This window comes from Ctenopharyngodon idella, chromosome 17 (assembly GCF_019924925.1).
Source record: "Ctenopharyngodon idella isolate HZGC_01 chromosome 17, HZGC01, whole genome shotgun sequence".
NCBI lineage: Eukaryota > Metazoa > Chordata > Actinopteri > Cypriniformes > Xenocyprididae > Ctenopharyngodon > Ctenopharyngodon idella.
Genome location: NC_067236.1, coordinates 11,467,556 through 11,494,695, shown reverse-complemented (window position 1 = coordinate 11,494,695; position 27,140 = coordinate 11,467,556). Strand labels below are relative to the sequence as shown.

At 40.2% G+C, this 27,140-nt stretch overlaps 5 protein-coding genes across 5 annotated transcripts in view; all 5 read right to left on the bottom strand.

Moving 5' to 3' along the window:
* LOC127498683 (platelet-activating factor receptor-like) overlaps positions 1 to 18,472 on the bottom strand; it is a 136,075-nt gene extending 117,603 nt beyond the window's left edge. The window contains exon 1 of the mRNA XM_051868306.1: positions 18,371 to 18,472. The gene's annotated coding sequence lies outside the window, so the exon portion shown is untranslated. The remainder of the gene's footprint in view (positions 1 to 18,370) is intronic.
* Positions 1 to 18,590, bottom strand: part of LOC127498680 (platelet-activating factor receptor-like) — a 53,460-nt gene extending 34,870 nt beyond the window's left edge. Inside the window, exon 1 of the mRNA XM_051868297.1 lies at positions 18,371 to 18,590. The gene's annotated coding sequence lies outside the window, so the exon portion shown is untranslated. The remainder of the gene's footprint in view (positions 1 to 18,370) is intronic.
* LOC127498678 (platelet-activating factor receptor-like) overlaps positions 1 to 18,593 on the bottom strand; it is a 91,463-nt gene extending 72,870 nt beyond the window's left edge. Inside the window, exon 1 of the mRNA XM_051868294.1 lies at positions 18,371 to 18,593. The gene's annotated coding sequence lies outside the window, so the exon portion shown is untranslated. The remainder of the gene's footprint in view (positions 1 to 18,370) is intronic.
* The window catches only part of LOC127498677 (platelet-activating factor receptor-like), a 33,631-nt gene extending 15,038 nt beyond the window's left edge, over positions 1 to 18,593 (bottom strand). Inside the window, exon 1 of the mRNA XM_051868293.1 lies at positions 18,371 to 18,593. The gene's annotated coding sequence lies outside the window, so the exon portion shown is untranslated. The remainder of the gene's footprint in view (positions 1 to 18,370) is intronic.
* ptafr (platelet-activating factor receptor) lies at positions 11,818 to 18,593 on the bottom strand. Its single transcript, XM_051868292.1, has 2 exons — positions 18,371 to 18,593; positions 11,818 to 16,084 (listed from the first exon to the last, which is right to left on the bottom strand). Exon 2 carries the CDS (start codon positions 16,055 to 16,057, stop codon positions 14,990 to 14,992), a length of 1,068 nt encoding a protein of 355 aa, XP_051724252.1. The 5' UTR covers positions 16,058 to 16,084; positions 18,371 to 18,593; the 3' UTR covers positions 11,818 to 14,989.
* Positions 18,594 to 27,140: the final 8,547 nt, after the last annotated feature.

Genomic DNA, 27,140 nt, shown 5'->3' with positions numbered 1-27,140 from the left:
GTGCATCCACCGATCCTAATGGAAATATGAAGAAGCCTAAATGGATGATGTAAAAATACAGAGCCCTGCATGACATGCAGAAACACTGTACAGTACACTAATTTACGGAGCCCGGCACGTCACCTATAGGAGAAAAAAAGCAATCCGTGCCGACGGTTTTGCAGTCCGTTCCCTCAGTTTATAAACCGTGCTCACGAATTCTTAAACTGTTCCCTCGGTTTAACAAACCGTGCCCACGGATTAATAAACCGTACCCACGAATTTACAATCCATGTGCTCAGATTTTGCAAACCGTACCCTCGGTTTTTAAATCCGTTCCCACAAATTCATAATCCGTGCGCACGCTTTCGCAATCCATTCCCACGGGTTTGTAAAAACGTACTCGGTTACTAACATAACCTCGGTTCCCTGAGATACGGAACGAGTACTGCGTATGGGAAAGGTCTCCTTTTTCCCCGTTACTGAAGCCTTTTTCAATAACGCAGTGTAACTGCATCGTCATTGGTTCACTCATAGAAAGTTGTTGAACCAATGATGGCGCGGCATAGCTGCGCGGCCTCTGGCGACAAAGCGCGCGCGAAGAAGCCCGCCAAAAGAGGCGGGGCTTACGGCTATATAAGCAGGCATTTCGCCATAGGATTTCAGGTCATACGACAGAAGCGACGACACTGAAGCCGCAGCCTCGTGGCACGGCATGTAACGCAGTACTCGTTCCGTATCTCAGGGAACCGAGGTTACGTTAGTAACCGAGTACGTTCCCTTTCGATACTTCACTCGTACTGCGTATGGGGAACGAATTCAACCGCGCCGTGCCACGGCAGGGAACGACTGAACTTGTCTTGGACACCGTGAAGGAACCAGCGAACAAGTGAGAGGGCTGGAGCCGTCGAACCCATGTGTTACACTTGCAAGAGGGGAGCTAACTCCCGGGGTGGCATGAGGCGGAGCTCGATAGAGGCCGCTGTATCATACCGAGAGGACCCGAGCTTGTAAGGTCGGGATATCCAAGTTATAAAATCTGACAAAAGTGGACGGTGAGGACCAGCCAGCCGCCTCACAGATGTCTTTAATAGAAACTCCACTGGACCATGCCCAAGAGGAAGCCATTCCTCTAGTGGAGTGGGCTCTAACTCCTATTGGGCAGTTGAGGCCCATAGAGGAGTAGCAAAGAGCAATAGCGTCGACTATCCAACGCAAAAGACGTTGCTTTGAGACCGAAGACCCTTTGGTGCGGCCGCCAAAGCAGATAAAGAGCTGATCGGATTGCCGGAAAGGCTGTGATCGCTCAACATAGGTCCTCAATGCCCTGACAGGGCAGAGTAATTCCAGCTCTCGCTCGTCCGATGAGGGAGGAAGCGCTGAGAGGGAAATGACCTGTGCTCTGAATGGAGTCGAGAGCACCTTAGGAACATAGCCATGCCTAGGTTTCAGAACGACTTTGGAGTCGTTGGGCCCGAACTCAAGGTATGCAGGGCTCACAGAGAGGGCCTGCAAGTCGCCGACTCGTTTGACCGATGCTAGCGCAAGCAGCAGAGCAGTTTTGAGTGTCAGGGGCCTGAGGTCAGCTGAACGCAGTGGCCCAAAGGGGGGTTCTTTGAGAGCTCTGAGGACCAAAGAGAGGTCCCAGGTGGGAACGGTGAGAGGACGAGGTGGATTCAACCACCTAGAACCTCTCAAGAAACGCGCCACAAGGCTGTTTCGTCCCACTGACTAGCCAGCGATAGGAGCGTGAAACGCTGCGATGGCTGCTACGTAAACCTTGAGTGTTGAAGGGGTGTGACCCATATCTAAACGCTCCTGGATGAACGACAGTATCGGTGATACGTCACACTCCACAGGGTCTATGCCGCGTGCAGGGCACCAGTCAACAAAGAGCGACCATTTCTGGGCGTAGAGGCGTCTCGTGGACGGGGCTCTCGCCTGAGAGATGGTATTTAGCACGTCCCCTGGGAGGTTCGGAGGCTCCCATCGAGGGACCAGAGGTGCAGAGCCCAGAGTTCTGGCTGGGGATGCCAGATCGTCCTGTTCGCCTGAGAAAGGAGGTCCTGTCTCAGGGGGATCGGCCACGGGGCTTCCGTGGAAAGCCTGAACAGCTCTGAGGACCATATTTGGCTCCTCCAGAGCGGGGCCCCTAGGAGGACTCTGTGCTTGTCTTCCCTGACTCGTCTGATGACCTGAGGGATCAGAGCGATCGGGGGAAAAGCGTAAAAGAGGGTGCAGGGCCAGTTGTGGGCCAGAGCATCTTCCTCCTTCGAGAAATAAATTGGGCAGTGAGAGTTGTCTTCTGAGGCGAAGAGGTCTATCTCTGCCCTCCCGAAGAACTCCCAGATCGTGAGAACTGTCTGGGGGTGGAGCATCCACTCGTCTGAGGGGACGTTGTTTCGGGATAGCATATCTGCTCCCAAGTTTGTTCTCCCGGGTATGTGAGTTGCTTTGAGCGACTGTAACCTCGGAAATGCCCACTCCAGAAGATGTTTCGCCAGTGTGCATAAGCGGCTGGACGAAAGGCCGCCCTGGTGATTTATATATCACACCACTGTCATGCTGTCCGACTGGACTAGGACGTGGCGTCCCGTCAGGTGTGCCTGAAACGCCTGAAGGGCTCGGATCACTGCCAGCATCTCGAGGCAGTTGATGTGCAGATGGCTTTCCTCGCGAGACCATGAGTCGAAGGCCGGTCTGCCCTCGCAAAGAGTGCCCCAACCCGTGTTGGACGCATCTGTCGAGAGCACCGTCCTTCTGGACACCGCCTGTAGGGGTACTCCAAGACTGAACCATACAGGGTTCGTCCAGGGTTTCAGAGCTGTCAAACAGGCCTGATTGACCCTGAGACGCAGGCGGCCGTGCCGCCAGGCGTGAGGAGGGACCCGAAACTTCAACCAGTATTGCAGAGGCCGCATCCGGAGAAGACCGAGCTGCAGAACCGGGAAGGCGGAAGCCATCAGCCCTAGCATCCTCTGGAAGAACTTCAGAGGGAGGTGGGCTCTGTTCCTGACTGAAGCCGCGAGCTGCTGAATGGCCAGGGCGCGCTCTGGCAAGACTACTGCCGTCATACGGACTGAGTCGAAAACTGCTCCCAGGAAAGTGATATGTTGGCTGGGAAGCGGCGAGCTCTTGGCAAAGTTGACCCTGAGTCCTAGGCACTCCAAGTGGCTGAGGAGCACGGATCTGTGGAGTTCTAGCTCGGCTTGCGACTGGGCCAGAATGAGCCAGTCGTCGAGATAATTCAGAACACGGATTCCCATCTGTCTCAGTGGGGAAAGCGCCGTGTTCATGCACTTGGTAAAAGTGCGAGGAGCTAGGGACAGCCCGAAGGGAAGGACTGTATATTGCTAAGCCACGAATGCGAATCTAAAGAATCGTCTGTGACGAGGGGCTATCTGGATGTGAAAGTAAGCATCTTTCAGGTCCAGCGAGCAGAACCAGTCCCCGGGGCAAATCTGCACGAGGATCTGCTTCAGCGTTAAAACCTCTTGAACTTCCGTCTCACGAGGGAGAGGTTCAAGACTCTGAGATCTAAGATGGGTCTGAGACCGCCATCTTTCTTGGGAACCAGGAAATAACGACTGTAGAACCCCGACACGCTCTCTGAGGGGGAGACTGTTTCTATAGCTCCTTTCCTCAGTAGAGTCATGACTTCGGCTCGGAGGACATGAGCATCGTCCGTGTTTACTGAAGTCTGAAGCACCCCGCTGAAGCGCGGGGGCCTTCGGGCGAACTGAAGTGAGTAGCCCCGACTTATGGTTCCCAAGACCCAACTTGACACCCCGGGAATGGCTTACCAGGACTCGGCCCGTGTGACAAGGGGTTGTATGGCATCGGATGACGGACCGCCGGTTGGGGGCCCGTACACCGGAAAGAGTGGAAGAGGAAGTTTGCTCCTTCTTTGAGGAGGTAAAAAATTTATAGTGTTAGACTTAGCCCCATCCTCTTCCTTCCTAGCAGATCAGGAAGACTTAGGAGGCATCGGGTCCAGCGAAATCTTAGGCCGGGGTCCCTGACGTCTCGGGAAGGAGGAACGCTTTGCAGGGTGTGGGCGCTGGCGCTGTTCCTTGGGAGGTGCTGCCTGAGAGGTAGAGCGGGCAGTCTTGGGGCGGCTGGAAGCAGAAGCAGAGCTGGAGCGCTTGGGCAGGAAGTGTCGCATGGCTTGGGACGACTTCTGTGCTGCGGTGAAGCGTTCCATGAAGCCCTCTACTGCTGACCCGAAGAGACCGGAAGGAGAGACCGGGGCGTCCAAGAAGGCCGGCTTGTCCAGGTCCTTTATCTCGGTCAGGTTGAGCCACAAATGGCGCTCGAGCACGGCCAGGCTGGCCATGGATCGTCCAATGGCCTGGGCTGTGGCCTTTGTGGCACGCAGGGCTAAGTCAGTGGCGCTGCGGAGGTCACGAAAGGCAGGTGCATCAATGCCGGACTCGTCCAGAGAGCAGAGGAGCTTCGCTTGGAACACCTGGAAGATCGCCATGATGTGCAGCGCTGAGGCAGCCTGGCCTGTGGACGCGTAGGCTCTGCCAGCCAGGGCAGAGGTGTCCTGCAGGGCTTGGATGGAAGGGCCCTTTTCGTCTTCCAGCCCACAGCCGCGGGGGGACAGAGGTGAGCCACCACTGCTTCATCCAGGGGCGGTAGGTGCTCGTAGCCCTTCTCTTCAGAGCCGTCCACAGTGGTGAGAGGTGAATGGTGCATAGTGCGTAGACGGGCAGAATAGGGAGTGCGCCACGACTTCGTCAGCTCGTCGTGCACCTCTGGGAAAAACGGGGCGGAGCATTGGCGAGGGGCCTGGCGACGACCCGGCAGGAACCACTCATCAAGCCTGCTCCGCAGTGGCTCTTCTAGCGGGGCCCATTCGAGGTCCAGTTCCTCCACTGCCTTCGAGAGGACGCGGAAAAGCTCGGCGTTCATGCCCGGTTTGCAGTCAATGGGCTCCAGCGAGGGTAGGTGGGCGGGGTCCTCCGAGTCACCGGCCCATCCCTCTGTTTCAGAGGCCGCGAGAGACATGGAGTCGTCGAGCAGCTCTTCGTCCAATGAGACGAGGTCGCTCGCATCTGCAGAAGGACGCAGCTCAGGGTGTGAGAACAGGACGGGGGATTGCTCTCTAGTGGGAGAGGGCGAGGCACGCGGGGGCTGAGCCGGCGTGAGCTCGCACAACTCCGGGCGCTGATCCGCTCTGCCCCACTGTCTCTTCCTAGCCGGCTCGCAGGAGGAAGAAGATGGGACGGCGCAAGCGGCAGGACTGCTTTCAGTGAAGAAAGCGATCCGCGAGCGCAGAGAGGCTAGACTCATGCTCTCGCAGTGAGAGCATGAGGTCCCGGTGAGCGCGGCCTCTGCGTGGGACTTGCCCAGGCAGCCGACGCACTCACCGTGCCCGTTGTCATCATGCAGAGGGGCTCTGCATGTGCCACAAGAGTGGCGCGGCATTTGCAGCAACGCCGCCGCCATGAAAACGGCGTTTGAGGGGCTCTTTTAGAGTGGCGAGGGCCGCTGAAAGCTCTCTTAGAGCGGCGAGAGCCGCAAGAAAAAGCTCTTTTAGAGCGGCGAAAAACCGTGGGAAAAAGCTCTAATAGTCGCGCTGGATGGCGGCAGGAGACGCGCTGAGAGGCGGCCGGAAGCGGGAGGCTCGAGAGTGGAGCTCGAGGCGGCAGTCTGCGAGGGCGCCGCCGCTGTCTTCGTCCGGTGAGCTCAGCTCAGACCGCTAAGGGAGCCTCTTCAACGGCGGCGAGAGCTTCTTCAGAGCAGCGAAGGCTTTAGCTCGGAGATCAGCAAAGAGATGCGTTGTCGTCGCTGAAGGAGAGAGAACTGAAATCCTATGGCGAAATGCCTGCTTATATAGCCGTAAGCCCCGCCTTGAAAAAGGCTTCAGTAACGGGGAAAAAGGAGACCTTTCCCATACGCAGTACGAGTGAAGTATCGAAAGGGAACTGTACTCACGGATTTGTGGCCCCGCCTCCAATCTTTGCCGGCAGATTCAACCAGGCCACCTATTTAGGTGCGGGATGCATAGGCTTGTAAATAAATAAACTTTATTTTACAAAATGGAGAATTTCCTGAACTTCCATTCACAATTCATTTGAGAATTTCCATTATTTTTATCTTTTAAAGTCCATTTTGGGCAAAAAGCTTAGTATAATAAAATCACCAAAACAAGTCTTCATGTTAAGAATGAATAGTACACAAACATTTCTAAAACTGTAAAAAGTAAAAAAAAAAAAAAAAAAAGCAATCATTAATTATTTTATGATAAACATACTGTCTTAAGTGCACTCATTTAGTCATAAATTAATGTAATTGATAAATAAATACATTTAAAAAATAAATGCAATAAATAATAATAATTGTTGTTGTTATTATTATTATTATTATTATTAGCCTATTGTTGCATTTAGGCTACATGCATTTAGAAGAAGAAAAGAGGAACAAAGAAATTAAAAGTCAGTCATAATACACAATGCCAGATTTATTAGGCAATAATAATAAAGTGCTAAGATTATCACAAATAAACACAAGATTTTGATGCACATAATTCTTATTAAATCGTTGTGTTCCGCTACCCGTTGATAGAGAATCACTGCAGTTAATATAATTTGATGAGTAATACACAATAAAACAATAAGATTCCTTAACACGTACCTGGCCCAGGTGAAAAAATACTATAGTAATTTATAGTATATAGGCTACTATAGTGTTTTTGAACCATACTATAGTAAAGTACTTGAATTAATTTATTGTGGTAATTCTATAGTTGCTGTGATAATATAACAACTATATATAAACAAATTACCCGATATTGTAGTTTTCTACAACTTTAGGGTATATTATTCTACAATATACACTACAGTTTACTGTAGTACAAACTAAAGTATACTACAGTATTTATAACAGTTGATCAGATCACTATAGTTAATATTACAGTATGCTGTAGTATTCATTAACAATGTAAATATACAGTATACTACAATGTATTATAGTATGGTTCAAAAACACTAGTATTTACTATAGTATTTTTTCACCTGGGGGAGTTTGCTGTTCTTCTTCTAAAATGAATCCGTGAGTACAGTTTTTACAAACCCGTGGGAACGGATTTGCGAAAGCGTACGCACGGATTATGAATTTGTGGGAACGGATTTAAAAACCGAGGGTACGGTTTGCAAATCTGAACGCACGGATTGGAAATTAGTGGGTACGGTTTATTAATCCGTGGGCACGATTTGTTAAACCGAGGGAACAGTTTAAGAATTCGTGAGCACGGTTTATAAACTGAGGGAACAGACTGCAAAACCGTCGGCACGGATTGTTTCTTTTTTCTCATAGGTGACGTGCCGGGCTCCGTACTACGTTCATCTAACTTGAGTCTTAAGTTCATCAAAACATTAGCCAATTGGTCGTAACTGAAATCGCCATGGTTATAGCACTTATATTATATTACCTGTCGCCCCGCCCCAATCGTCCAGGCTCCACTCTGGGGTTTCTCGGTTTTTCTGGATAAAAACAAAAATAACGTTTACATTTATCAACCGATTTCAGTGGTTTATAATGTACGTGGTGTACAAAAAGTTCTAGTTACTTAAAATCTCTATAGTTAGACATATAAAATATTTATTTTAATAATAGTCAAAGCTCAGGCTTGTCATGTATTTGGCTACTTTATTCTTGCATAAGAGTTGTGAAAACGCCCATACTGAGATATAATTAAATTTTCACAATAAATGAAAAAGTTTTCTTATTGTGGAAAAGGCATTTTCTGGCTTAAACCCAATTTTAGCTTTTCTTGAGCTTAGAATTGACCACCATTAATAAAATGAAAAAAAAAAAAAAAAATCATCAAATACAATTCACACAGGCTACTTTCTGTATTTTTATAGCACCAAGAAAATAAAGATGCATATTTAAACTTCAGGAAATTTAGTTTATAAAATAAGATATAATATAACATAAAACTATATTAGAAATCATGTAAACTCATGTCTCTACTTTCACAGCTAACTAGCGACATCGCTAGCTATTTTAGTCTGACTCCGGTGGCCAACTACTATCAATATAATTATATAATGACCAAATACAACCCGAAACAAATGTTCAGTTTTACCTGTGAAAGGTCATTCCCCGAGAACTGTTTTCAATTGTGCAGCGATTTGTACAGCCCCATACGGAGCCCCGCACATGACATGCAAGAAAAAAAATTAAATCGTGCGCACGATTTATTAATTCGTTCCCTCGATTTACTAAATAGTGAGCACGATTTACTAATTCGTTAGCTCGATTTACTAAATCTACTATATTTTTTTTTCCTGCATGTCATGTCCGGGGCTCCCTCAAAACACACACACACATACACACACACACACACAAATAATCAATACAGTCCAAATGTATAAAGTGTGTAATATAAAATTAGCTCACTGGGGGCGTCAGGAAAATGTTCACAGACTAATTCATTGTGACATTTCCATTAGCTAATGATTTGAGGAAAGTTTCTCCTAATCCGAGAACATTTTAAGCATTTAATGAGAATGTCCCTTAGAAGGGAAGGAAATTGATTAATTTGATATTTTACAGAAATGTAGTTTACAGCTTTACTTTAAACTATTGAAGAAAAAAACTAATTTTCAACATTAAAGATGATTAGAATCCATTAAATCTACAGGTGCTGGTCGTATAATTAGAATATCATCAAAAAGTTGATTTATTTCACTAATTCCATTCAAAAAGTGAAACTTGTATATTATATTCATTCATTACACACAGACTGATATATTTCAAATGTTTATTACTTTTAATTTTGATGATTATAACTGACAACTAAGGAAAATCCCAAATTCAGTACCTCAGAAAATTAGAATATTGTGAAAAGGTTCAATATTGAAGACGCCTGGTGCCACACTCTAATCAGCTAATTAACTCAAAACACCTGCAAAGGCCTTTAAATGGTCTCTCAGTCTAGTTCTGTAGGCTACACAATCATGGGGAAGACTGCTGACTTGACAGTTGTCCAAAAGACGACCATTGACACCTTGCACAAGGAGGGCAAGACACAAAAGGTCATTGCAAAAGAGGCTGGCTGTTCACAGAGCTCTGTGTCCAAGCACATTAATAGAGAGGCGAAGGGAAGGAAAAGATGTGGTAGAAAAAAGTGTACAAGCAATAGGGATAACCGCACCCTGGAGAGGATTGTGAAATAAAACTCATTCAAAAATGTGGGGGAGATTCACAAAGAGTAGACTGCAGCTGGAGTCAGTGCTTCAAGAACCACTACGCACAGACGTATGCAAGACATGGGTTTCAGCTGTTGCATTCCTTGTGTCAAGCCACTCTTGAACAACAGACAGCGTCAGAAGCGTCTCGCCTGGGCTAAAGACAAAAAGGACTGGACTGCTGCTGAGTGGTCCAAAGTTATGTTCTCTGATGAAAGTAAATTTTGCATTTCCTTTGGAAATCAGGGTCCCAGAGTCTGGAGGAAGAGAGGAGAGGCACACAATCCACGTTGCTTGAGGTCCAGTGTAAAGTTTCCACAGTCAGTGATGGTTTGGGGTGCCATGTCATCTGCTGGTGTTGGTCCACTGTGTTTTCTGAGGTCCAAGGTCAACGCAGCCGTATACCAGGACCACTTCATGCTTCCTGCTGCTGACCAACTATATGGAGATGCAGATTTCATTTTCCAACAGGACTTGGCACCTGCACACAGTGCCAAAGCTACCAGTACCTGGTTTAAGGACCATGGTATCCCTGTTCTTAATTGGCCAGCAAACTCGCCTGACCTTAACCCCATAGAAAATCTATGGGGTATTGTGAAGAGGAAGATGCGATATGCCAGACCCAACAATGCAGAAGAGCTGAAGGCCACTATCAGAGCAACCTGGGCTCTTATAACACCTGAGCAGTGCCACAGACTGATCGACTCCATTTCACGCCGCATTGCTGCAGTAATTCAGGCAAAAGGAGCCCCAACTAAGTATTGAGTGCTGTACATGCTCATACTTTTCATGTTCATACTTTTCAGTTGGCCAAGATTTCTAAAAATCCTTTCTTTGTATTGGTCTTAAGTAATATTCTAATTTTCTGAGGTACTGAATTTGGGATTTTCCTTAGTTGTCAGTTATAATCATCAAAATTAAAAGAAATAAACATTTGAAATGTATGTGTGTAATGAATGAGTATAATATACAAGTTTCACTTTTTGAATGGAATTAGTGAAATAAATAAACTTTTTGATGATATTCTAATTATATGACCAGCACCTGTATATTATATAGAATTATTGTGCATCAGTGCTTGAACATAAATACATTTTCACATTTAAACCCTCCAGCTGTTTTGTCTGTTGTCTTTTATTGTTATTATAAACACATTTTCTGTTCTTTTTTGAGGTGTGGTTCAAAATGTTGTTCGCAGGCCACAGATGCTGCCCATAGCACTTTAAGGGTTCGTTCACCCAAAAATGAATACTGTGTCATCATTTTTTTAAATTTTTTTTATTAAAGTCAGTAAGGTCTTAACAAACATTGGACTCCACTGACTTTCAGACATTTTTCGAAGTATCTTATTTTATGTTTCACAGAACATAATTAATTTTGGGTTGAACTATGACATGCAAATAATGTACTTTGTACTTTTAATCTAAATTAAATAAGTAAATAATATAATTTTGTCCTTGTAGATGTAATTAGGGAGGAGTTAGGGTATCCTGTTTCAGTAGTAATTGTGCTTATAATTAAAATTCTTGCTACACAAGACTAACCCAATGCAGTGGAGTCACTATTCTGATTAATTTCTTGAATCAACCCTGGGGGGCGCTGATGCAGGCAATGGGAACCTGAACACAGGCATGCATGACTAATGAAATCTGTGGGTGCTTCTCATTTCTTATTTGTGCATCTTGTTTCCTTTCGTCGCATCTCAGCTCCACCTCTTTAGGATGTGAGGGAAGGACAAGTGGTGCTCACTACAGAGCCAAATGACGTCCAGCTCCACCTCTCTCTAATGGGTGGAGGGATACAGGTATGGGTAGGGTTAGGGTGGTTGTACTCTAGCTCCAACCATTACACCCGAATTACATTCAGAGAGGGGGAGCTGGACATCCTGAGAGGGGAGCTGGACTCCACGGAAGCAAGGAAAGTAAATGAGGACAGAGGAATGAAAGGAAATCTTATTTCAAATTGGAATATTGTTGATCACTCGAGCATCACTTCAAAGCATCATCAGCTGCGGTCAAGGGATCTGCCCTCTGGTTGTTGAAGGGCAACAGGGCATCTTGCTTTCTTATTATTTATTATGAATTTCTTAATCATATATTTAAAAAATTCATAATAAATAATAATAATGCAAGATGCCCTGTTGAAATATATGAGATGTCCTTCAAGATGGCTAACTTTGATTGTTTTCCGGTCACAGGCTGGAGGACAGAGGAGCAAGGAAATGAGAAAGCGTCAATTTGAGTATTGAGAAGCACCCATTATGTGCTTTTTTTTTCTCTGAGACGTAATAAGCAGGTCCCCGGCTCAAATATTTATTTTGTTAATATTTTTTTCTGCAGTAAGACAAAGTCTATTAGTAAAATCTGTTGACTTTAGCAATCTTTGTTGCATTATATGCCAACAGTAACAGTTCAAAAATGGCAAAAAACATTATTCAGTAAATATACCTCTGTGATATTTAATATTTTGGTTTTCTTCACTATTTATGTTTGTCTTTCTACAGAAAAAATATTAACAAAATCAAAAATTTGAGCTGGGGAAGTTTCTGAAATTTGTTTGATTTGACATGGAATGACCCTACAGTTTTTTTTTTTTTTTTTTTTTTTTAGGTAGAGAATACACAGAAAAGCGAAAACAGTTTTTTTTATTTTATTTAGCCTTTTTAGCACAGATTAAGCCTTATATGATATAAACAACATCATGTGCAAACATCAATGATCATTTGAATAAATATAAAACACTTGCTGTACTTTAGTATCTGTAGAATGTGGGACCAATAGTCTTTCACAACTGTCCTTCACTCTTCTTCTTTTCTAGTCAAGAGATGAACAGGTTACTCATTCACTTAAACTGAATTGACAAAAACCCAAGTCCCTATTGTTGCATAACATCTCCTTCATGTACCTAAGAAGAAAGTCATATGGGTTTGCAACAAAGTGAAGATGAGTAAATGTCAACTATTAGTTTTGGATGAACAATCTCTTTACAAATTAGAGCACACATAACAGTTTCTTGCCAAACTTCCTGCTTAATGCAGAAGTTTATTTTTAAGAAAGATTCTTCAGAAGCAGCTGCCATACAAGCATTATGCTATTTTAAAATGTGTTAAACCACAAGGAAACAACGGTGAATATCGCTGAGCATCGAATAAATGTCTTAAATGCCACCATAAAACTCAGCTCATATACACACACACACCATATTAAGTAATAAAGAATGGCAAGACATTACTGGGAATTTAAACACATATTTTCATAAAAGTCTGTTTTTGCAATACATTAAATGTAAACCATACATATAAAACAGATATCATCTTACATATCAGAAAAAAATATCACATCCTGTTAAATAAATAACATCATGGCACTATAAGTGGATAAAATAATCTTCAGCAGTTCATAGATTTACAATTAAGAACAAAGTACAAGTCAACAAACCTGCATTTCATAATTGGAATAATTATTATTACTAAACTTTTGTGAAAACAAATTGTTATTTCATACAGTCATTTTGTTACAATAAATTGTTAAACATTAATGCATTAGGTATCATAAACAATGAAAATTTTTTACAGTATTGAATTGATTGGTGTAGATTCATGTTAATTTATGAATATACTATTGAGCTGTAATGTTAACAAATTGAACTTTATTGTGAAACGTTACCAAACAAAATTTTGTTAAATGTAACATTGTCTAAAATCGCTTGATAGGCTATAGAACATGAACAGGGCAGTTTAGTGGTCATTTCAGTGGTTTATGTGCACATTTCCCATGGGTGTGTGGCTCAAGTTCCCCATTTTGGAAAACATATCATTGCAAAAGAATATGAAGATTTCCTGTGTGACAAAACCTAACCCACAGGAATGCTCCTCAGAAATACTTCACAACAAGTAAGGCAGTATTTTATGTTATAGTGACATCAGACACAAATCAATTGACCACCTTTATGTGCAATTTATATCACAAATAATCCTGACTCTTTAGCAGCACCACAACTTCTCCCTTTATGAACAGTGAAACTCTGGTATCACAGAAAACAAATAGCTTCATTCATCAGCATTAGCCCCTTTCAAGACATTAAACCCGGTAAATAACCGTTAAAATACCAGGTTGACTTTTCCAGTAGCTTGACTGTTCACACAAGCAATGGTGTTCTGTGTTTCTACCAAAATACCGGTAAACTCTGTGATGTTAATCATCAGAAATGACCTCTAAACGCTGAGCCATTTTCTTTATCCACCTGCTTTTGTTTTACTATCTGGCCAATTTGATAACATACATATATATTCTGAGTGCCAGGTGTAAGGGATGAAATTGTTTTTGCACACACAACACTGATAAAACACAACACTGATAAAACTGCAGTAACTGTATAGTACTGAGTTTACTATAGTATGAACAAGTGACTGCAGAGCCACAGTGCTGATGAATAGAAATGAAGGCAGGGTCTCGAGCGTAAAATGCGGTCAGACGTCCAACTAGCATGTTTACATAGAAAAACAATTAAAAGCAGCGGAGCTAATGGTAAAAAGCTCCAACAGAGCTTTATGATTGGCCCAAAGCAGACTTCTCACGTCAACACTCGCACATGCTCATACCGGCAATCATATTCTTTGTTCACACACATTATCATGCCGGTAATTTATTGATAATGTTACAACTTCTCATATAGGACTACTGAAAAAATTGCCAGAAAATTACCAATATTTAAAAAAAAAGTCCCATTTACACATGATTTCTAAATGTTAATTTATCATTATTTTATCAGTAAAGAGTCAAGACTGTTTTGAGTGAAAGGGGCTATTATGTCTAAAATAAAAAAAAATTTCTTCTGTTCTTATCACCTCACACTTCAGTCAGATTAACCAGCAGCATCCTCTTTACTCGTTTGTCTTCTTCATTCTACAGAAGACTGTCCTTATATGACAACAAGAACGAACACCACAGCATCTTTACCAAGAATGAGATAACGAGTTTGTTTGACACATATAAATGTAGGTCAGTTCCACCTACACAAGAGCAAACATTTACTCACACCCTAATGTTGTTACAAACCTACATGACTTTCTTCTGTGGAATATAAATAAATATTTTGAGTACGTTTCAGTGTTTTCTGCCCAAGTCAATGGGGTCCAGAGTTGTTTGAACGCCACTGACTTTCAAAATCTCGTCTTTTGTGTTCCTCAGAAGAAAGAAAGTCATAAAAGTTTGGAATGACATCAAGGTAAGTAACTGGTGACAAATCTTTCATTTTGGGGTGGATTATCTCTTTAAGAGACAATATGACAATATAGGAATCACATTATAAATGCTTAATGTTTCAGTATATAAAGCATTTATAAGTACGTGTTGAATAATCATGCTTGAAATAATCTATAGTTTAAAGGAGTTGCCTGAAAGAGGCAGCAATTGAAAGATGAACATCTAATTTTAAGTATCGATCCTTTGGTTGCATTACAGGGATAGTTTGCACAAAAATTAAAATTCTGTTAATTATTTACCCAGCTCCATTACTTTCTTTGGATACCACTGACTTTCGTTTCGTTGTAAAAACATTGAAACATTTTTAAACAATCTTATTTTGTGTTCCACAGAAGAAAGTCATACAGGTTCGGAATGACATAAGCAGAATTTTCATTTTTTTGGTGAAACCCGTTAAAAATCCAAACAGAACATAATTTTGAATTGAAATTAAATTCTGCTCAAATATGAAAGATTCAGAATAGGACTCTAACTGATTAAAATGAACACCATACATTTATCAGTGTGTTACTGTGTTATATGTGTTCTGCTCTTCGACAGCATTCATAATTCACTCTGATGTCTGCTCTTCAGTGACATAGCCGTGCTTAATGTGTTGCGCGAGCAGTGTTTGTTATTCTTGACCCTTGTGAAATGACCCTGGATGTATTTGCGGAACTTTGTGGTGGCAAAGCAATACACCAACGGGTCCAGGAGGCAGTTGATCCCCATAAGCATGAGGGTGATCTGGTGAGCATCGTTTAAGCTTTGGTGAGTCTCCATGCTCCAATAATTTTTCAGGCCCAGCACAGACAAAGTCCAGGGACCCTGCACCACATGATGTGGCAGGAAACAGATCACAAAGACACCCACGACACCACACAGCATCCTCAAAGCTCTGCGCTTGGTACCACCAGGACGCTTTCCTGTGCTGGCTCGAGGCTGACTGATGGGTTGGGCCAGAAGAGCTCGAGCGATTAGGATGTTGCAGACAATCACCAATGCGAAAACAAGAAAGAACAAGCCAATAATGATGAAGTGGGTGATGGCCACTGCTTCTCTAACAGAGCGTTCCGTGCAATGATAACCCTCGAAACAGCGAGAAATATTTTTGTTTTCAATTTCATTCATTTGGATTCCCGGATCAATGAGGTATTTAACCGATGCCGCAAGAGTGACGACCCAGATGAACGCTGAGACAGTTGCTCCACGTTTCCAGCAGTCAGAAGAGGCAGCCACCAGTGGCCTGGTAACAGCCCAGTAACGGTTAATGCTGATGACAGTAAGGAAGAGAATGGAGCAGTATGTGTTAATGAAGAAAAATGTGCCTGTGATACGGCAGAGGGCATCCGAGTATATCCAGTCACCGTGATTCACGTAGTAGCCAATCCAGAAAGGTAGAGCGGACACGAACAGCAGGTCTGCAACGGTCAGGTTGGTCATGTAGATTCGAATCTCATTCATAGCTTTAGACTCCCGCATATAGTGCAACACATAAAGAGCATAGCAGTTGGCCAGCAACCCCAAGACAAAGACTATGCCATAGAATATAGGAAAGAGAGTGTAACGAAACTCTGAGTCAATGAATTTGTCTGTTTGATTCTGATGGCTGCAATTTTCAGCGTTCGACATGGCTGTAGAAGTCGTCACCTTGCGTATCTGAGAACAAAACAGAGTGATAAGACAGCATACAATTAAATTTGATTCCTTCTAATATCCTTTAAAGTGTTCATCTAAAAAAACAATACTGGCCGACAACTGATCTGGATATCGGTATTCTCCTCAGTGTTTATGATGTTATAGTTCAATTATATTCATCCAACACTCAAGACTTCATAGTTTATTATAGTAAGTGTTGTTTTAAAGGTGAAGCATGTCATTTTTCCACCATATTTCAGACAGGTTTCCCAAACACCTGAAACTGGCCAAACTAATAGTACCGCCCTAAACTCACATTGGTCGGGCAATGTTTTGATAGTGTCACAGAACCAAAATATTTACACTTTCAAATTAACTTGAGCCCCACGTTTTTAGAATGCTGTGTCATCTAAGACTTTTAAAAAATGTTTCTTTAGAGCTCATGTGTCAGACAGCTCCAACCAGCTCCAAAACACCTGCCTGGAAGTTTCTAGTAATCCTGAAGACCTTGATTTGCTGGTTCAGGTGTGTTTAATTAGGGTTGGAGCTAAATTGTCCTGGACAGTGGCTCTCAAGGAACTGAGTTTGACACCACTTCTCTAGACCTTGCTTTTTTCCCTCATTCCACTACCATCAGTCTCATCCTTGTCTGTTATTTTTCCAGAAGTTACTATCAATTTACCCTTTTAAACAAGAGTTGTGGATCACACAGTATGCGTGCAATGCTGATATTTACATTGCATACACTATATGTTTAGCCTAACATACGTGTAAAATCCAAAGTTTACTTCAGGCTTTAGAGTCGTCACCTACAGAGATAGGTTAAAATGACACACTTAACATTTATGTGTTTAAATGAACAGGAAACGTGGGAGAGCAGCATTAAAAGTGGTGACGCCTATTTTCTCTCGCACACTGAGTTGAGAAAATATGCATTCTATCAAAAGTGTTCTTTCATTATCATCATAACATGTTTTGGAAGCTAAAGCATTAGGGTTTCTTTCTCTTCATTGCATATCTGCAATCTCTTGCTGAGAGCAGGAAATGAATTTATGAATCTTCATGTTCTGAAAACCACAGTGCACATATTACATCAAAATGTTTTTCATATCAGTGGTTTTACGGGACTTACAATGTCAGATTACAATCAGGTACTTTTACAGAATTTTTAGTTGTTTCAGAAACATGTATAATATAACATAGACTAAAAAAAACTATAGACAGTAGACCTTAAACTCTTGACTACAAAACAGCTAGTGAACATTTCTGCCACTATCACCCAGGAAGTTCACTGAACATGTTACCTTTTGTGACATGCAAAGGGGGCATGCTGTTGCACCACAAAGCATGTTGTCACATTATATGCAGTAAGCTGTCACATGCCATTAAAACGCCTATTATAGGCTTTTCAGCAACAGTAAAACAGTTATGAAAAAGTTTTAAAAGTTAATGCAAATAAAACATACATTTTAAACATTTAAAACATATGTGAAAGTGTCTCCCAAGAAGATTGTGATAACATTATATAGTAGACATTTGCCTGAATATATGTTAATGTGGTTTTATTGTTCACTTACTTACTAAACAGCTACAAAAATATGATTCTATTGTAATTTTAGTTTGGAGGACAGAATTCACAGATACAATGCCTGTGACAACAAGCCCCGGTCTCCCCTATAATGGATTACAATAGCAATAATAACAATGCGTAGGCTAATTATAAGCAGCACAACACACAATATTACATTACTTATTTACATTACATTGCAATATTTGCATTGCACTAATAATATATTGATCATTTGTACATAATATATTGTTCATTCAGTTAATTGCGCTCATTTAGTTAATTATTGCACTTTGAGACATTTTATTGCATATTAAACATACAATGGGCTTTTCCAGCATTGCATGTGTCAAAGTCTTCGTCATATCGTAGGGATTTTTGTCTTATTACAACATTTAACGGCATGTGTCGCAAGGTTTGGAGCAGAAAAAAAGGATATTATCGATAGCTACGGAAACACCAACAAACGCTTGAGTTTTAATAACTGATATGTAAAATGATAATCCTGCTTCTCCTGTTTCTTATCTGATGACAGGTCTGGCTAAGCAGATGATAGGCTATACAACACGTGAACACTAAGTATATATACTGCGCGCGATGCCAAAACTATCATCTGTAGATGTCTATAACACTTAAAGCTTTAACGTGTGCGTTATACTGTCGCGTAACTCGCTCGCGGAATATACAGTGTGAATATAGCTTCTAAATGAGCAAAAAACTACATTTATCGCTTAACCTACCTTGTAATTCCCAGTGAACGTGATGCTCGCGCGCTGCTCGCTCAGAGTTCACGCCTTCAGCTCACAGCTCCTCGTATTTAACATGCAGTCACACCTCTCGCTATCGCTTCCTATTTTCCCCAACTCCTTTCCAGAGAACTTTGTAGTGTATTTCCTATGAATGAAAATGAGAAGCATCTACTTATCCACTTATTCTACCTCGAGATAAACTGTTGAAGAAAAGTCTGAACTAATATTTGGATACTAATAACCCAGTTTTGTTTCTTGTGTCCTATTGGTTGATTTTGTTTAGGTCAACTACAGTCCCGGGCATTGGGGGGCCATGGGCGGGCATTGGGGGGCCTGGCCCGCCCTGTGAGTCACTAGTTCCCGCCCTGGATGAGTCAACTCCTTGCTTTTTTTTATCAATAGGCTACTGTTATTAAAAGTTATCATTTTGTATATACATAACTCTTGGATAAAAATAAAAATGTTGAAAAATGTGTTTGGTCTGATTTTTAAAAAAAAAATTAAACGGATTTGATTGGTTTGTCGTGCTAAGCATAGCGCTGCACGCTTAAGGTTAGCTGTAATTTTTTAATCAACTATGCTGAGCTATCTCGTGTGACAGTATAAGGATATACACGGCGTTTCTTTAATCAAAGACCATTAAAGTTGGCAGGAGAGATCAGCGAGGTAATGCTAGGCGAAAGCCCGAGTGTTGCTGTGAAACTGACGCACTTCTGCTGTGATCTTTGTTTGAACTATTTCCGCTGCTAAAACAGAACAAAAACAGTCAATATTGCGTCTAAAATGTAAGTAAATTCATATTAATTACTTGTTTATAGAACTGCCATATGAAATCAGTGTCACATTTTCAATCGTGATGGTATTATTCGGCCTTCTTGGTTGTGTGATGTTGCTTAACTGTATCATATGCCATAAATATAAAAACTCCACATTTTGAATTTTTACTGCAGTATTCAGTCGCGGCTCGTCTGTTATGGGCAGGTGGGGCAGAGCCCAACAAAATATTCAAAACATTCCAAACATAGACCTCTATATACACTGAATTAATAATATATTATAAATGTGTTCAGCATTCTGCAACAAATATTTTTCAGATTTTCTAGTCGTAAAGTGAGCCGGATATATTAAAATGTAGCGCAAGGATTCGGCAGGCATGAATCATGATGATAAGCGCGGCAGCCGGTCTCAGAGCCCTCCCCAGCTCTACAGCGCCCCACAAATTTCCAATGTAAACCTGTGATGAAAAATGGAACTGCAGCACCCTCTCATAGAAAGCCATTGGCTGCCCCGCTTATTTCCACGTGACGTTAAACCTAGCTCCAGGTCAAGACGATATCAGTCCGCTTCACATATGTGTCTGTATCAGGTCAGTAACTAGTTGGCATGTTTGTTCTTCCTATGTGGAGTAGCGTATTAAATTAATGAGAGTATAAACCCTTTAGTTTAAACATGCTCATGTGAATAACTTTTATATACAGTAGCCTACTTCTGTTGTGTTTGTTTTATGTTTTTCTGAGAATAGACATGACTGTTTTCTTGACTGGAATTCCTACATACTTTATAACATCCTAAAACAACATTCAGACGCAACAAATACTACATTAAGGCAATTCAGATGGTATTTTATGTAAAATTCTCTTTCACTTGCCCCTTTAAAAAAAATTACTTGTCCCGGGCAAGCGGACAAGCGCTTTAGTTCTTCCTCGTTTTTTTGTCCATTTAATTCACAATTAATGTTATTATGCAATGAGGTTGATCTCATTTGTGCCCCCCTGAAAAAAAATTTAATGCCCGTCCGTGAATTTGTGTCTGGCGCCGGGTCTGGTCAACTCATTAAGTAGAACCTCTGCCAGCAACCTTTAAAGCCTCAGGTTGTTCAGCCAAAACTCGAAAACCATATAAAGTATGAGCTGGAGTCCTCTATGCTGATCATTGCTTATCAAAATACAAGAGAAGTGGTCTGCCACTAAGGGATGGCAAGGTCCTCCGAAAAATGCATAACATGAGGTATTACAGGGCCATGAATTTACCCTATAAGCATAACTAATGGGACAAATTCATTGGAGAAAAAAAAAAAAAAAACACTCTTTTCACTTCCCAGGCCCAGGACTATAAAATAAATTAAGTTTTCATTATCTTTTTAAGTGAACATTTCAATAGGCTATTATTTACTGTTGTTCCTTATGGGGTGGTTTCCCGGACGGTGATTAAGCCTACTAATCCTAGAATAAAATGGAACAGAAATCTGCTTTCTCTGTCATGGTTTAAAATAGTCCTAGACTTAGTCTAGGCTAGAGTTTAATAAGCTGATTTCCTGGAGGAAGACTACTCCAGGACTAAATTGAGCCTACTAGGAGGCAGGTTTAACTTCAGATTAACGTTGTGTTTCAAAGAAGTCACATGTATTACTATATCAATATATATCAATATTGATATACACTGTGTATATATACATTTTGAAATAACATGTTTCAGTCAAGTAACCCAATCAAACAGGACTTTCACTTCCCATCATGCTTTGCACCGGGCTGAAATGTTGAAAAAGTGTTATTTTATGCATTTTTTTTTAGAAACATGAGAATATGGAGAGACTTCTGTTTAATGTTCTATTATGTAAACGTTTTTGTTATGTTTGTGTTTTTTGGAGATTACCGTTGTGGTGAAGTGTTGAGCTTGTGCTTGGGTTGAGGACCTGCTAACAAGAATTGCCTTTTTTATATAATGAAGCAACCACTATGATAGCCTAGTGCTTTGGATCAAACCAGTATCATTTCTAGAGGGCCAACACCGATTATCACATGTAAATAGTTACATTTAGTTTGTTGCTATGTAAAGGACAAAACAAAAGCATTAACAATCATAGGATTATATATAGAATTCATCTATTTAAATAGAATTCATTACAAACAGATTTTCAGGCATTTCTTTTTTTTCCACAGCTGATGTATTTTGCTTCCTTTAAAAGAACTGTCTCTTGTTTAGTAAAGTTTTTTTGTTTGTTTGTTTGTTTGTTTGTTTGTTTTTTGTTTTTTTTTTGGATTGCAGTCTTTTTCTGCTGCCATTGTTTTCCTTGGATTTGCTTCTCAGTTCCATGCAATTTTAAGATTTTCTTGGTTCGTTCCATGTTTTCTAGGCAACCTCTCTCATGCTAATTCAGATTAGCACAGTTGGTTTTAAATGAATCTAGTTTATTTTAATTCAGGACTCCATAGTCCAGGTTTTAGTAATCTGTACTTAATCTGTGTTTCAGAAAGCCATTTTTTAAGCCACAATTAACTATTCTAGATTAAGGCCTATTCTGGCTTAATTTTAAACCCTATCCAGGAAACCGCCTTTATGTATCTCGAGGGTTTTAAAACATTGCAACATTATGACAGGAAGGGAAGAAAGGAAACAGACTAGGTGACACATTGCCATTTCCTCATGCTGGAAAACAATGAAATTTTACTGTGAGATGCCGCAATGCCAGCCACACTTAAAATTATTTACTTGTGTACTTATTGCATTTTGCCTTCAAGATACTGTAGTATCCATGTCCACATGGTTGTCATGGTTGTCTGACACAAGAATCCTCTCAACTGATCAGTTGGCTCAGTCTTTGACTACTATTTGTAGTCTTCCCATGTTTGTTTATCAAAATGCAAGAGAAAGTGGTCTGCCACTAGGGGTGGCACTGCTGAGCATACAGGGGCTACTTGAGACCCACCCTTGTTATTTTGAATTTAAGCCAAGTCCAAGCAATTAGACACTTCTCATATCACACTCTATTGTTTAGTGGTTTTCTAATGGAGAATGAAGCACATTGGCATTAGCCACAGTAAGCAATTACTTTGAATTCTGAGCTGGTGACTCAGATCTGAAGTTCTGGATGTAGCCTATTATTTGTTTTTTATTCTTGAAAAGAGAAACTAATGGTGTTTAATTTCATGTACTATCTGTTGCATGTTGATTTAGGCAAACTCTTGAATATAACATATACTGTTATGAATATAAACAACCATTTCCTGAGTAGCCTATAAAGATCCTTTTAGTCAAAGCATGACATTTTTAAAGCTATCATGAAGACCATGAGAGCAATGGTTCATTTGTGTGTGTATTCATGTTCTGTAAAAGTTGAATTCTGCCTCTGAGCTTACATTGTTTTTCCAGCAAAAACAATGTATGTTAGATCACTGCACTGAATAAAAAACAAATGAATAGGAGGAAAAAAAAATTTGGTTGTATTTACTCTATTTATTAAATAATATGAATAAAATATGTATATTTAGATGTAATTCTCTATAAAAACAACTTATAGTTGATATTGTAACATGGAAAAAATATCTACAGCAGAGATTAACCTTTTTTTTTTCCCCCAAAATGAATATGTGCAATCTGCTGATGTGAAAAATTTAAAAAAAATGTAATTTCTCCTCATTGTCACATTCAGGGAAGTCCTGTACACCACAGGCAAGTCTTGACACATCATGCAGGCTGTCAAGTCAAAACATGAAGTAACGTCTTAACTACATGAAATATCCGGGAGGAAAAACTGGCCTGCTGAGTGTTTTCTATTAGAGTTTACTGTTGCAAAGGGAGTTAGCTGATGGAAAACAATGTCCATAATGGCTCCATTTGAAAGCGTTAGTAAGGCAGAAAAATAAATTCAAATTAGTGCAAAGAAAGAGGACGGATATTGTTTGATAATTAGACCGCTAATGTGTCCTTAAAGCCTGACATGGGTTAATGTGAAATTATTGTCTCTGTAATGCCATCATTAGTGGTTTGTTCACTCAAAATACTCACTTTTTTTTTCCCAAACCATTGTCTCTAATAGTGATGTCATTAGGATTTTAAACAATACACTTGTAATACAACTATACTTCACCATTTAATGAGCACACCCAGAATTATTTTTATCATTCCTTGGAGCAATAAAAACAATAACAGATTTTTTCATTAGCCTGCCTATGCCAAATGGTTGGGACAATGGTTGAAGTTAGTCTTTTTTTTCTGCATTGACTTATTGACCCTGAATTACTTTTCCAGGCCGTTTAATGTTTAATGAAGAAACATTTACATTAGTGCATTTAGCAGAGGTGATTTCTTAATTGTTATAAATCTTCATGTAAGAGAAATCAGATTCCCGTATGATTAGGCAAAATTAAATAATATATATATAAAAATGCATAAAAGCATATTAGTATACTACAATTATGAGTGGAGAGCAGTCTTACACAATCAGACTAACTTTTAGCAATATACACATCAAATGTTTTAAAAATATATATGTACTTGATTCAATCTGTTTATCTGAAATAAAAAATAAAAAAAAATCACAAAAACAATCCCACAACCCATACAAAAAATAAGTATACTTCAAGTTCATTTTATTAAGTATAGTAAATTTTAAGTATATTTTTAAGTATACTAATATTAATGTACAAGTAGTATACTTGTAATTGTATTATTTCAATATTTGGGACTAAATTGGCCCACTTTTTAGTGTATAAAAGTATACTTATAAGTATACTTTAAGTTTAACAGTAGTAAACTTTGAGTACTAGTTTACAACTACATTTTTCCATTTGTACTGCAACTATACTACAAGTGTACTTTGAGGTATGCTGATAGTTTACTAGTTGAGTAAAGTTATTTTCTAGTTTATGAAAGTATACACTTTGTAGTCTACTCTCAGTAAACTACTAGTTTAGTAATTGTATAATGCAAGTATACTTGTAAGTTTACTTAGTAACTTTATAAGACAGTATGTAAAACTATGTGGGGGAAAATATAACTCAATCAAAAGTGTAATCCCAACTACAAGAACAGAATACTGTATTTAATTTTACTTTTAAGTATATCTCGATCAAAAGATTGAGTATAAGTATAGGCCAAATATACTTAGACATTTTGTCAGTTTAAGTCAAGTATACTTAAGTTTAATTTTAAGTATATTTCTGAAAAGTACATAAAGTATGAGAAAATTTCATTAAAAATAGACTGAAGTATACTTTCTTCTTTTAGTTTAAAAGTATACTAATAGCACACTTTAACTTATTTTTGGAAGGGAAGTTATGATTTATTTCTTCATATCCTAAAATTATGAATGTGAGTATGATGACGCCTTGTAAAGTGCAGAGATATTGTGCTAAACATACATTACCCAAATGAAAAACCCAAATTGAGAACTTTTTAACAGGATTTATTAACACTAAATGTGCTCTAACAAAATGTTGAAGTGCCTGTTAAAGCCTAAAAAAAGTAGTCTCTCTCTCTTCAAGCTACAGATTTTATAGTGGCCACATGGGGGCTCCAAGTTACCAAGAATATTGTCTCTTATTCAGTTCCTGTATTGATTCCACAAATATAATAATAAAATAAAAATAAAAACATTCTGTACATAACTCCCAAGTCCCAATTAGGACCCCATCTAGGGTGAGGCTGCAACATTAGTTAATACTCATTTCCAAGTGGAAGTGGAAAACACATGATTTAAATCACCAAACTAACTGTGAACATAAAAATAAAATATTACAACAAAAATAATAGCGCTTACCCCCTATACAGCTTTCTGAATGTGAATGATCTATTTATCCATATTTACAATTCAATTAAAACAAGCACACAAATATTAGCACTGAAGGTTTAGCTATGGCTATGCAACAATAGAAAATCAGACAGAGCAGTTACTCCCCCTTCAGACAGACAGGTACAACAATTCCTTTTAAATGTTCTCTCACAGTGCTCACGTCAGTCACAGAGATCAATCAAGAGCAATCCAGTTCTGCAGAAGATGGACACACAAACAAAAGAATAAAACAGCAATATATATTCACAAAATTATACAGTTTCCTGTCTTTTTACTTTCCTATGCTAAAAGACAAAGCTCATAAATTTGAAGAGAGAGAGAGAGATGGAAAAATACGTGTTTACGGAAGAAATAAGTTGCCTCATGCAATGCTACTTTATTTTTAATAGATATTAACTTTAACAACATGCACACAACACAGACACACAAACTAACACACAGCCCTATAGCCCTGATGGAGCCACAAGCTAAATCCTGGATTAAGGTTAACGATAGTCTCTAGCCAAACTGCTGTTATGATGGGTAGTACTGCCTGCATCAGAGATGAGAAACACACTGCTGGAGCAAACAAACCACAGTGCACAGTTAAAAAACACAGAGCTCTTATCTACAAGCCATCTTTATAAAGCATTCTCGCTATGGTTTTTATGGTCTCTGAGATTATTTTTTTGTCTGTCTGTCAGTTAGTTAAAGGGTTAGTTCACCCAAAAATTAAAATTCTGTCATTAATCATTCGCCCTCATGTCGTTCCAAACCCGTAAGACCTTCGCTCATCTTCAAAACACAAATTAAGATATTTTTGATGAAATCTGAGAGCTTTCTGAATCCTCAACAGACAGCAATTTAATTACCAGCGTAGGAGAAGGCCAGGGATAAGAAGAGATTATTCAACAAAGTCGTTATTTTTGTTTTGTTTTGGGGCACAAAAAGTATTCTTGTCGCTTAATAACATTAAGGTTGAACCACTGTGAACCACTATTTTAATGATGTCTTTACTACCTTTCTGGGCCTTGACAGTGGTAATTAAATTGCTGTCTGTTGAGGAGTCCGAGAGCTCTTGGATTTCATCAAAAATATCTTAATTTGTTTTCCGAAGATGAACCAAGGTCTTATGGGTGTGGAACGTCATGAGGGGGAGTAATTAATGACAGAATTTTCATTTTTGGGTAAACTAACCTGTAGGGGGCAGTCATGACCTAATGGTTAGAGAGTCAGACTGGTAACCCCAAAGTTGCAGGTTCAAGTCTCAGTACCAGCAGGAAAGGACTGAGGTGCTCTTAAGTAAGGCACCTAACCTCCAATTAATCCCCGGGCGCCACAGCAAAAATAGCTTCCCACTGCCCCGGTTGTGTGTGTCTATGGATTGCAGTGTGTGTGTGTTCACTACTCCTAATATGTGTCCTGGATGGGTTAAATGCAGAGGACACATTCTGAGTATGGGTTACCATGGCCTTCACGTGTATAAAAAAAAAAAAAAGATTTAGTTGGACTGATGATATACAGTCCAACAGCAGGTTACATCCCCAAGATGGCGACTGTGGTTATCACCGAAACATTCACTGAACCGATTTGCTCAAAAACACATTCATTCTGGAATGAAACCACAACTGTGTGTTGCTTGGAGACATAAACTGTATCTGGTTGTGGCTTCATTTGGAACTATTTTTGATTGGGAAAGTAACTGGCAATAGTGTCTAAAATGTTAAGTCATGTCAAGTAAACTGTTACTTATTTATATAGCACTTTATACAATACAGATTGTTTTAAAGCAACTTAAAGGGTTAGTTCACCCAAAAAGTGAAAATAATGTCATTTATTACTCACCCTCATGCCGTTCCACACCCGTAAGACCTTCGTTCATCTTCATAACACAAATTAAGATATTTTTGTTGAAATGTCTTTGCTGGCTATGCAGGCCTCACTGAGCCATCGGATTTCAACAAAAATATCTTAATTTGCATTCCGAAAATTCACGAAGGTCTTACGGGTGTGAAACGGCATGAGGGTGAGTAATAAATGACATTATTTTCATTTTTGGGTGAACTAACCCTTTAACATTAATAAACAGAAAACTAACAGTAATGTTGTAAAATTCATCAATTATAATGAAACAAATTCACTTTCAGCTGTATGCAGCTCTACAGGTAGCAATAGTGTCATTATTCAGCTAAGTCAGTTCAATGTTGATTA